Source organism: Nelumbo lutea, chromosome 6 (assembly GCF_056320005.1).
Source record: "Nelumbo lutea isolate HS-2025 chromosome 6, American lotus-T2T, whole genome shotgun sequence".
Classification (NCBI taxonomy): domain Eukaryota; kingdom Viridiplantae; phylum Streptophyta; class Magnoliopsida; order Proteales; family Nelumbonaceae; genus Nelumbo; species Nelumbo lutea.
In genome coordinates this window covers 5,157,900-5,169,964 of record NC_142689.1, presented here as the reverse complement: position 1 = coordinate 5,169,964, position 12,065 = coordinate 5,157,900, and the positions used below count along the sequence as shown (strand labels likewise).

The window sequence follows — 12,065 nt, the reverse complement described above, 5'->3', positions numbered from 1 at the left end:
GCTTGCCCGCCCTCCTTTATTTTTTATACTTATAATTTCGGCTCAAACACATTTAAATGTGGGTTGGTATGATTCAAACAAACTTTAAAGCAATAGAATATTTTGGTTTATATACATACCAAATACCAAATAGACAAATACTACCTATAGTAGTCCTATGGCCAGAGTCCAGATCTGGTCCCAAAACTAGGGTTTTGGTTCCAACAACCATAGAAGCTATAAAAAATATCTCTCCATCAAGAACAAAGGAGATGTTGCGAATGTACGGCTGTAATGGCTGTTGGGAACGTGTGTTGAGACCTGTATTGAGACCAGATCCAAATTCTATAGCCAGTCAGGGAAAATATTTTCTAGCATCTTTCACTCTATATAGATTAGACTAAGAGTTTTTTTTTTTTTTTTTATGGATAATAATAGATTAGACCAAGAATTTAGACCCTGTATTGCTAATGTACAATTATAATGCCTCAATTGTAATGTAGGTTATAAAAGTTAAATTTGATTTTATAATGTGAAAATAATACATTATATGTGTCTTTTCACGAAGATTTTATATTTTTATTTACCAATTAAAATAGTAAATATAAGAATAAGCTTCTCTATTAATACTAAAACATCTAAAAAGTGTAATTCTTCGACCCATTAACTTGGTATATTGGATTTGATCTTTTATCTCGTGATTTTTCTTATTCTCCAAATAAGTGACTTTGTAGGTAGAATTAACCAAAACTCTCCACTGACGTGATGTTTGTGGAAAAAAAGGAGACGGGGTTATAAATGCCCCTCTTCCATCTCAGTCCTTAATTTGCTCCGATCTGCCTCTAACAGAATATTCCCTATATGGACTTCACAGCTACACCCCGCCATGTATGAAAAACATCTTCTATGAATAATAATATACAAATATAAAAGATAGTCTCAATGTGTGTGACTGAAACATGCTGTGAGGTACGTTTGATGGAAGAGATCCCAATTCCTTCCATCCATGTGTCCTCCACCCTCGTGATGGACTGCTCACTTTTGCCAGGAGATGCTCCTCATCAGTTTTTCTGCAAGCTCTTGCCATGCAGTGGACCCCTTGGCCAAGAGTTCACTTTTGCTCTCACACATATCTTAGGACAGGGCTAAAAGCCTAAAACCGAGAATCATAGCCTTAGATATATTGCTATGACCCCACCAATACATTACTTTATATTGGTAGGGCCATAACAATATGTGAAAACTTTGATTTTGTTGTTTTAACACAGTACTATATAACAATGTGTCTTAGGCTCCATTTGAAAGGAGTATAAATATAGAATGCAAAACTTTATATTTTGTATTATTTTATATGTATTTATATTATATATATATTTACATTTAATTTGTATTTTCTTCAAATTAAGTTTTATAGTTAATTTAAAAAATATATAAATACAAATATATCCAAAATAATACAAAATGTTAGGTTTTACACTCTGTGTACTTTTCCCAAACTGAGCCATACGGTAAAAACAAAGCAGTAGTGTGCAAACATATTGAAAACACATCGTGCAGCCATACATAAAGAATATCTCTCCATATTAAAAATTGACCGGGAGAGATTTTCTTTTCATTAAATTGAAGATCAACTTATGTCAACGGAATTTGAGGAGGGCCTAGGAAATTGTCTTTTTATTGCTGAATGACATCAGGTTGCCTCTGAGTTCTGAGACTGAGCTGCTGCGCGTGCGCCACACGACGCAGGATCTAGTTAGAGCAGGGCTCGGACAGTCGGACGGTATCAGAATTCATTAAAGCTAGCTAATACCATGCAGTGCTGCAGGTAGGATCAATTGGGGTTAATTTTCCTCCCCTTTCTTTGCTTGACGTTCTGATGTGATTTGTTACATCATCATCGTCATCATTATCCTTCTGGATTTATCTCCATCCACCCTTTATCAAACAAGTTGTTTTGATGGCTACTCTTCGAACAAAAAAAGTTTCCTACGCTGAGAAATTTGGGTAAAGAACAAGGACAATTCTCGGCCGGTTCTGCAACATAATCATGCTTTTGGCCGGTTCCTACTGTTACCCACATGCATAGATGCTTTAGGACCGGTCCATCATTACTCCTACAACCAAATTAACACTAAACTCCCAATTCCACATCATACTCATCAAATCCATCCCACATCATACTACTACCTACACGTGCAAATGCAATCAACATCATCCAGTGAGTTTGCACATGCAATGCAATCCCAGCCACTCCCTTCAACGATCGGGCCCACCCTCATTCAATAGTCCATACCATTAATGTTGATTAATTAACCCATAAAATTCCGGGTCGTTGGATTATTAATCTATTACTTATTCAAAGAAACAGACAAAACAGCCTTTTCCGCGTGCATATATTGCATACTAATTAATTAATTAATTAATACGTGATAGTAGGTCATCGATGATGACTTGATAGTCTTGATTTCTCGTTAACGTAAATTCAAAGAGAGACAATCAATGTGTCTCACGCTATCTTATTGCGCCTCGAGACACATAATCAATTCTTTCGGAGCTTCGAACTCTTTGGGAGTGGGGACACGATCCGCGGATGGCGCCAAAAACCGGAAAGTGGAAACCTCAGCCGTCAAAGCTTCGCCGTTGAGTCACCGTCGCCGAGGCAGACCCACGCAGCTCGGATCAGGTGAATTGATTATGTTTACGCAACTTTACACATGGGGGGAGTTGCTCAGCTCAGGCCCGTCTCAGGGTGACGTCGCCGTTAGTGAACAGTCCGAAGACGTCCGTTGTCGTCTGGCTCTGAATATATGATAGCTTTGGCCCTTACGCTTACGTCTTACGCACTGGCTGCTGCTTTCCGTGGTTGTCAGCCGGTCAGCTAACTCGACGGAGATAGATAACGGCGAGAGGGCCCCGCCCTGGGCCTGGGGCTATAGCGGAATACGAGAGAGAGAGATGATAGCAGTAACTGCGGTCCACGGCTTGGGGGGGGGGGGGGGGACTTTGAATTGAATGGCCCTGCTAACCTGAGCAGGTGGTTAATGTCACGATTTTTATGGCTGGCAGTTCAAAAATCGAACAGGGAGCCAGAACCCACGGGAATATTAGCCCTCGGATTTACTTCTTATTTACGATGCTGACCTCCATCTCATCTGGAATCTAGATACCATAATATGAAACCAGACCCACTGGATTGGAATCTACTCACACTTTAATAATTCCAACCTGACTGTATCTACTTACCAGAATCAACCACACGTGAGGTTGTTTTGAATACTCGCGATGGCTGTTTCCTGTTTGCAGTAAATCCTTCAAGTTTCAGGCTGAGGCACGCAGATGACTGAGATGAGTTTCGCAGTTGCAGAGTCCTTTTTGAGTGTGGAGGAGGGAAGAGATTTTTACTTGTTTTCATCTTTTCTTTGATTTTTGTTTTCATTATTTCGTTGTATTACTATTTACCAGTAGTTTACCGATAGGTGAGGTAGTTGAACTCTCTCTCTCTCTCGCTCGCTCGCGTTTTTTCCCTCCATTTATCTCCGTATCTGTTGGCGTATTTGTGCTGTTTGATGTGAAAGGAGCGAGGAAGAAATCTCGATCATAACAAGTCTGGACTGAGCTGGCTTTTGATTTCTTTTTTGGATCAATTTCGCTTGTCTTCAAAGGTCTTGAAATCCAAGGCTTCTAGTTCAGATGCTTGCAGAGAAATGTGGTCTACTTCCGACTGATCTGATTTTTCCGATGGTTGTAGCGGATAGATTTGACTGACGTGGTGCGGTGCTTTCATTGCGAGAATCGAGCTCCTGCGCTGTTAGAGTTTCAGATTCGGAGATTTCAGGGTCCTTTCACTGTTGGAAATTTCTCCATTCTGCCAATTGGAAGGTCTTTCGTGGTTCTGATTCGAATGGTAAACTAAATAAGATTCTCAATTCAAGCTTCTTGCTCTGTCCAGATGGTGATGTTCAATTTGGAGGTTCTCGAGTGAATCTGTTTAAGGTTCTCGGACTGAAACGAGTTGTTTAGTTTTATAGTTAATTGGTCGTGAATCGTGACACTTCAGACGTTAGGCGTGTAGAGCGGTTTTTTCTATTAGAATCGCGGCTTACAAGTAAGCATGTTGAGCAAAGTATTTACCGCGTCGTTTCGATGGTTTTATCGTCTTGATTAGACATGATGATGCCAAGTTGAAATCCTGTAGATGAATACTGTGATCGTCGTTTCCTTATTTTTCTTTTCTATCGGAAACCAGCTCTTTTCTTCTACCACGCTATTGAAGCTCTGTTTGTTTCACGGGTTGACTCTGTGATTGAAGGTTCGAATGAGACGTAGCTACTGTGGTAGACAGTGAGATCTGCTTTAGCTGGTGTCGTTTCCACGTCCAGTACACGGTACATTTTTATGAGAAACAGTTGTTCTACTTCTGACGTCTTTTCATTTAGAGCTTCTGAGCTATTTACTCCATTGAAGTTGAGCAGGGATGGTTTAGCTGCAACTCTCTTGTTTTTCTGTTCAAAATCTTTGGTTTTATAAGGTCCTCAAGGGAAGATCCACTTAAGATCGTTGTTTCCATATCTGGAATATGCATGCAAGATTTTCTGAGGATCAATAAGGGAAAGGGAAGAGAAGAAAATAAAGATTGATTTAAAGTTTAAACTTTAAAGAGTTCAATCTGCTGACCTTTTTAGGGTTTCACAAAAGGGGTTATCAAAGGGAAGACTAGGGTGGAGGTCTTTCAATTTAGAGCTCGTTTCTGTAAAAGCATCTTGAGGCGCCGTTCGTCATTGCTTTTCTTGCCATTTTATCTGCTTAAGTTCAAAGCCTCTAGTCACCCGTGATTGGTATTATTGGAAAAGACATTGTAGATTGGTCTGATGGAGTGCATCTGCTGAACACAAGGATTGAAATTGCAACTTAGGATGAGTATACAACAGAAACATGGGAAGCAAGACAAGGGATCGGATGTTGCTGAGAAGGTTGTCGTTGCCGTCAAGGCATCCAAGGAAATCCCAAGGGGTGCGCTCGTTTGGGCCTTGACCCATGTTGTTCAACCTGGAGACTGTATAACGCTACTGGTGGTCGGCCCTGGTCATAGCTCGGGTACCATTCCTTATCTCTTGTTTTTTTCTTCTTCTTTCTCGAATCGTTCTTTCATCCCGCAATCTCTCCTCCGGATTCATCTACTGAGCAATTTTTTTAAGTAAAGGCTCGTTGCTAAAATGGGTATTTGAACTGGCTGATCTGCCACGAGTTGTTTTATTAACATCTTTTGTTCTTATCAATAGCCACGGACTTACAACTGTAATGACAGAAATTTCCAGAGTTTGTGCTCTGTTTCTGCCTTGGCGATTCGGAGTTTAGTTCTTTTGGTCAACTTTGAAATTGACTTTATTATGGGAATGTCAAACACTTGATACTACGCCACATCTGTGTAGGCATGACGATGTCGTCTTGGGTAATTTTGAAATCTTGGGCTCGGCCAAGAAGGTAACTCAACCACGTTTGGCCGAATTTTGAGTGCCAAGTCCAAGATCCTGACTTTCTCATAATGGATCATGGAACTCAAAAAGATCAGTTGTTCAGGAGGGCCTTTTTTTAAGCCCATATCTGATTTTCTATTAAAATTTTAATCTTTCTTTTTCTTCTATGTGCCCAACTTTATTAATATTCCAGAAAATGAAACGGATGGGCAATAGTATGCTTATATTCTGTTTTTCAGGTAGAAGACTATGGGGTTTTCCAAGATTTTCTGGAGATTGTGCCAATGGTCACCGGAAATCTCACTCAGGGACAAGTTCAGAGCAGAAGTCTGATATTACTGATTCCTGCTCTCAAATGATGCTTCAGCTCCACGATGTTTATGATCCAAACAACGTGAGTACCCAACTTTGTTCTCCTACATTATATGCTTTGCATGTTCTCTCTTGACTGTTGATTTGATTCCATCCTTCTTTCCTCTGCCAGATCAATGTAAAGATAAAGATCGTTTCTGGATCGCCATGTGGGGCAGTGGCTGCTGAAGCAAAGAGAGTTCAAGCAAACTGGGTTGTACTGGACAAGTAATAAATAACAACATAGTGCAAAACGGTGTTATTTATTTGGGTACATTGGTTTATGATATGATATGATGTGGTTTTATTGCCTCTTATTCAACCTTTCCATGTGCAGACAGCTGAAACATGAGGAGAAACGCTGCATGGAAGAGCTGCAATGCAACATTGTGGTCATGAAACGATCCCAGCCAAAAGTTCTTCGATTGAATTTGGTTGGCTCACCTAAGGAAGAAACTGAAACGCCATCCATGCTACCCCCTGGTTTAGAAGAGGCATCCAAAAAACATCCAAAAAACAACAGTGATCCTTTGAGTTCCATCCGAGGCCCAGTTGTGACTCCAACTAGTAGTCCAGAGCTAGGGACACCATTTACTGCAACTGAAGCCGGAACATCTTCTGTGTCAAGCTCAGACCCAGGAACTTCTCCATTTTTCATATCTGGAATAAATGGTGATTTGAAAAAAGAAGAATCCTTAATTACAAAGGAGCACCGAAATCCAGAAGACTCTAATTCTGACACAGACAATGAAAACCCAAGCTCTCCTTCAACAAGTTTAGTCTTCCATCCATGGATGGATGTACTTCTTACTTCTGGGCGCCAGTCCTCAAAACATAGCGAGGAAAACTCACAAAGATTGAATGATAAAGCTCAGTCTTCCACAACCAAAGCCTTATTGGAGAAATTCTCTAAACTTGATCGAGAAGCTGGAATTGGAATGCTGAATTATAGGCATGAATTGGACTTCAGTGGAAATGTTAGAGAGGCCATTTCATTACCCAGAAGTGCACCTCCAGGTCCACCTCCATTGTGTTCAATATGTCAGCACAAAGCACCAGTATTTGGAAAACCTCCGAGGTGGTTCAGCTATGCTGAGCTGGAACTTGCTACAGGTGGATTTTCACAAGCAAATTTCTTGGCTGAAGGTGGGTTTGGATCGGTTCACAGGGGGGTTCTACCAGATGGCCAGGCAGTGGCAGTCAAACAACACAAACTTGCTAGTTCTCAGGGGGATCTTGAATTTTGCTCAGAAGTAGAGGTTCTTAGCTGTGCACAGCATCGTAATGTTGTGATGTTAATTGGGTTCTGTGTTGAGGACAGAAGAAGGTTGCTGGTCTATGAATACATCTGCAATGGGTCTTTGGATTCTCATCTTTATGGTAATTATTCCCATGTGTTTCATTCTAAAATATTTTAAAACTAAGGCACATCTGCAATGGGTCTTTGAATTTGAGATTCAACATAACCTAATCGCATTGACTATTTGAATGTTTAGTTGAATTTGAATTCAAATATTGCTTGATTTGATTTGAATTTGATCCATTTACACTCCTATTGGACCTATTCTGCTTCTTCTTCTTCTACTTCCAAACAGAGCCCATTATCTAGGGGAACTACAAATATCATAATTGGCAGAATTAACTCCTTTGGTAGAAAGCAGATGATGACAAGGTGCTTTATATTTTCATTATTATATGAAGTTTGATATATTTAAAACATTATCATAACCTAAGCTTTGGCATTTTGGCACAAAGTGGGTATTCTCAGACTCAAACCCATGTTCTCATTTTTGACAGCCCAAGGTTTAACCATCGCAGCAAACAATGACCCCTAATTTGCTTACCAGAAAAAGTGTCTCCTATATTTAATATTCAGGGAATTAACAAAAATGACTTCTGTTACTTTCATCTTCCTTCAAGTTGTTATTTATGGCATTGACATCATTATCCAGCCCCTATCTGAACCATGTAGGTAGTGGTATATGTAGTGCTGGTCCTATTCTGTGCTGCCATTCTGATGATCAAACCTCTCTGCTATCCTTTAACTTTAAAATTGAAACATATAAAATTACAAATCTCTTTCCCATAGAACCTGGTAAGTATGTTTATGTATTAAGGATATTTTTGCATTTAAAAAGCTGTGCTTTTTACTGTATTCTAGAAAGTCATCAACAAGAGTTTTTGCAAATTTGCAGGACGTAATCGAGATCCATTAGAATGGTCTGCACGACAAAAAATTGCTGTGGGAGCTGCACGAGGATTGCGATACCTTCATGAAGAATGTAGAGTAGGTTGTATTGTCCATCGTGATATGCGGCCAAATAATATCCTAATCACCCATGATTTTGAGCCACTGGTATGACACAACTTCTTCATTGACTTATTTCGATGCATGAGTGTTCCTTGCAATTCTTTTATCACCCATTCTAAACTAACACATTGTCTTTTGAAAAATGTACTTGCTATTGTAAGTTTCTAAGACTACCCTGGATGTTGGACTGTATAGGACATACTTTTCTAGTGTGGAATAGAAAGATATCAAGTGGAAAATAAGTCTTTCTAAACCCTTCTCTCCATTCTTTTTTATCGGTTCCCCCTTCTCACCTCCTTTAAGAAGCTTATTTGACAAGAAGCTGGCAGGGTCTGGACTCAATGACTAGTTCATTGTAAATTCCCATCCCTCTCTTTCTTTTTATTTCTTTCCTTCTTTCTTTTTTTGATAAGCAGTGTGAAAAGTATTGTATTAATGATCAAAAGGAGGGCAAGGCGCCTTGAACTCGTGTACAAAAAGAGCCTGAAACTACCCACAGATCAAAAGGAGGGCAAGACGCCCTCTCTTTCTTAATTTGCCCCTTCATAATCAAGGATCAACATATCAATATGATAAGCCTAAGCATTAGTAGCTTTTTCTGATTATTTGTCAAAGTATCGGGTGTATAATGTGTGTATCAGTGCACCCAGATACACATGGATACACCAGTACAAACATATTTTAAAACTTTTAAAACCTTGGGATGATATAAGGCATCCCTATAATTGTTATAAAATAAAAAACAGTAACAAAAATGGAGAGTTTCAGTCATATCCGTACACACCGATGCCCAACTTTGGGTATCAGGTGTTTTGATATTTTGATCCGTGCTCATAACTTTCCACAAGCCTTTACTCAGAGAATCTGGACCCATCATTGGATGGATCTCACTTCACTTTTTTGAGAAGTAATCAGAATAAGTTACTAATGCATAAACTTGTGTTGTGTATAGAAATGTACAAAAAGGTCCACAAATGCCCTTAAACCCAATCCATCAATAAATTATTTACAGTCACATTAATACTCCATTGACTAAGATCAAGGTTTCATCCTCTTAATCAATTGGAGGTACATGAGTTTGTAGGATGCTCTTGGATGGTAAATTGTAAATGAAAAATCATCCAAACAGCACTTGATCCATTTCTCTTGGTGATCAACTTGATTGGTTAGTAAGATCTAAATATCAGAAGCATAGAATATAAATACTTGCAGGGGAATGAAAGCATATAGAGGTATATCAAAGCACGTTTTATTCTCAATGTTTTCCCACATTTACATTTGTTAGAACACATTGTTTTTCTTTTCTATGTTTGCTGGTTCATGAGGTGTTTTTTCTTGTACACCTGTAACAGTAGGATTTGATGTGACACAATCTTTTGTTTGTTCAGGTTGGAGATTTTGGCCTGGCTAGATGGCAGCCTGATGGAGACATGGGTGTGGAAACAAGAGTAATTGGAACATTCGGGTAACTTAAGAGGGATCAAGTTCTAAATTTTGCTGTTGATATATGGAGAAACTGAGTCACCTATTTTGCCTGTCTAGGTATTTGGCTCCAGAATATGCTCAAAGTGGTCAAATTACAGAAAAAGCTGATGTATATTCCTTTGGAGTAGTATTGATAGAGCTTGTCACAGGACGGAAAGCAGTTGATATCAACCGGCCTAAGGGCCAGCAGTGCCTTACTGAATGGGTACGATGCAGATACATCTAGTTTAACATGCACATTGATGGACTAAGAATTAGGATGGACTCAAGTAAAATGCACATAAGAGAAAACTCCCATTTCATCTTGTCCCTTGATGCAAATGATGATTTTTTATTGCTGCTCATGTTAAAAATTTGGAGCAGGCACGACCTTTACTGGAAGAATATGCAATTGATGAGTTGGTGGACCCACGCTTGGGAAACCGCTATTCAGAACAGGAGGTCTTGTGCATGCTGCATGCTGCATCCTTGTGCATCCGACGGGATCCCCATTCAAGGCCCCGTATGTCTCAGGTAAAAAAAGAGCAACTGGCTGTCATGTCATCCTTCAATGAGTTGGTATTTGCTGCAAATTTCATAGAACAGTGTCATCAATAATTATGCCCATTCTGCTCCATATTAATTAATCAGACCTCATCCAACTTGGCTAGTTTATTAAAGTTGAGAAGATTAAACCTCGTCCTCCGAAAATGAATGTATTTTCACATGGAGAAAGGTTGCAGCCAACAATTTTGCGGTTTTTCCTTGGGATATTTGCAATGGATATACTAGATCCTCATACCTTATGCCTTAATGCCATTTCTTAGATTGCTATTAACTGCAATTTAGCCAAAGCTTATATTTTTCTTGTGTGTCCTTCAAAAAGGTCCTTCGCATCTTGGAGGGTGACATGGTCATGGACTCCAATTACATGTCTACACCTGGGTATGATGTGGGAAGCCGGAGTGGAAGAATTTGGACGGAGCAGCAGCAACTCCACCAATCTTATAGTGGTCCAATGTCGAATGATGTATCAGAAGTGTCAGGTAAATTCTCCTACGATGCACTAAGGTCTGCTTACTGGGAGAGGGACAAGACAAGAACCTCATGCGAGGATGATATATAAGGCACAATGCTTGTATTTTGGTTTTTCATCTTCCTTTTATTGGGTCTTACTGCTTTTTACCTTATCCAATGCCTGTATAGTAGTAGGGAAATTGTAGTTTGTAATTCATTTGAGGTATCAAGGGAACTGTCACTAAATGCCAATGTTGGTTAAGGTTGATGTCATGTAAATCAAGAGCCAGTTTTTAGAGGGATGTTGCCGATCTTATCCCCCCAATATTATCAGTAGATTCTAGTTCTGTTTTCTTTTATAAAAGTCCGGGAGGGGAAAGATAAACAAAACAGGGGACCGACATAACTAAAATGTACAAGATCAACGATTAAAAATGGTTGACTGGGTTCTGATAGTTTTTTTTTTTTTTTTTTTGCTAGAATAGGGGACCGACATAAGCCAAACTGGGAGTCTGGGGAAGAGAACCAAATGAACCCCATGTTCATACAAAGGCGCCACTTGATCTCTTTTATCTCTTCATGGCTTCATCTTCACAAAGACCAGCAATTAGGTAGATTGGATGAACAAACATCCCAAGGATATAAAATTTTCTTAGTAACCATTTGAGTTGAGCATGAGTCATGACTAATGGGCTCTGACTAATGATGCTGGCAATTAAGAATTATTCACAAACCAAACTCAACCGTAAGATCCCAATATCTGTACTGCATAAAGAATTGATCAGATGGGCTTCAAGCAACTGTTCCCAAATCCCTACCTACAAGACAATACAGCGTGCATTGGGAACAATTCGTTTCATTCATGGGGGTAGGAATGTGATAAAACCATGTGGGTAGGAGATAGGGAGTTTCAGATGGTTAGTTGGCGTCTTTCTACAATAGAAGATACGGAATCATTCTACAATAGTTTTATATTTCCTGTAAATCAAAAGAAAATTTTAACTACATTAAATCTTTGTTTTTTGAAAGACTACATTAAATCTTTGTGAAGGTATTAACTAGATAAAAATGCAAGTCTTTTAGTTTTAGGGGCTGTTCGCCACATGAACAACTATGGATCTCAGTGATTTCTAAGATCAGAATCATTCAAAATCAGCAAAAAATCCTTTCTCCAAATTGCGAATATTCTGCCCCTTTTGGAATTGGCAAATCAAATTCACTCTGGATGCCATTATCACTCTTTTTCTGCTGACCTTTTATTTCCAGTTGGCAAATGCCCCCTCAAAAGGTCGTTTTAGTTGACATCAGGATGATTATAACAAGTATCCAAAGTATTGATGTGTGATGAGAGATGATCTGATAACGAGGAACAGAACACCCAGAGTCCTAGAGAGAAGATACAGCAACGTATCTGAGTAGAAATAAAAATACCTCCATTAAGATGTGGGGAACCTACGTGGAATGGTTTT

The 12,065-nt window shown here is 39.3% G+C and overlaps 1 protein-coding gene across 1 annotated transcript; it reads left to right on the top strand.

Moving 5' to 3' along the window:
• The first annotated feature begins 3,220 nt into the window (after nt 1-3,220).
• LOC148846983 (inactive protein kinase SELMODRAFT_444075-like) lies at nt 3,221-10,898 on the top strand. Its single transcript, XM_088950384.1, has 9 exons — nt 3,221-5,073; nt 5,693-5,847; nt 5,938-6,032; nt 6,142-7,184; nt 8,000-8,160; nt 9,504-9,580; nt 9,658-9,805; nt 9,964-10,113; nt 10,466-10,898. The coding sequence occupies exons 1-9, from the start codon at nt 4,893-4,895 to the stop codon at nt 10,703-10,705; spliced, it is 2,250 nt and encodes a 749-aa protein (XP_088806510.1). The 5' UTR covers nt 3,221-4,892; the 3' UTR covers nt 10,706-10,898.
• Nucleotides 10,899-12,065: the final 1,167 nt, after the last annotated feature.

Coding starts and splice junctions, on each gene's coding strand:
- LOC148846983 (XM_088950384.1), top strand. CDS start 4,893: ATGAGTATACAACAGAAACATGGGAAGCAAGACAAGGGATCGGATGTT. Junction 5,074..5,692: donor CGGCCCTGGTCATAGCTCGG/GTACCATTCCTT, acceptor TCTGTTTTTCAG/GTAGAAGACTATGGGGTTTT. Junction 9,581..9,657: donor AGAGTAATTGGAACATTCGG/GTAACTTAAGAG, acceptor TTGCCTGTCTAG/GTATTTGGCTCCAGAATATG.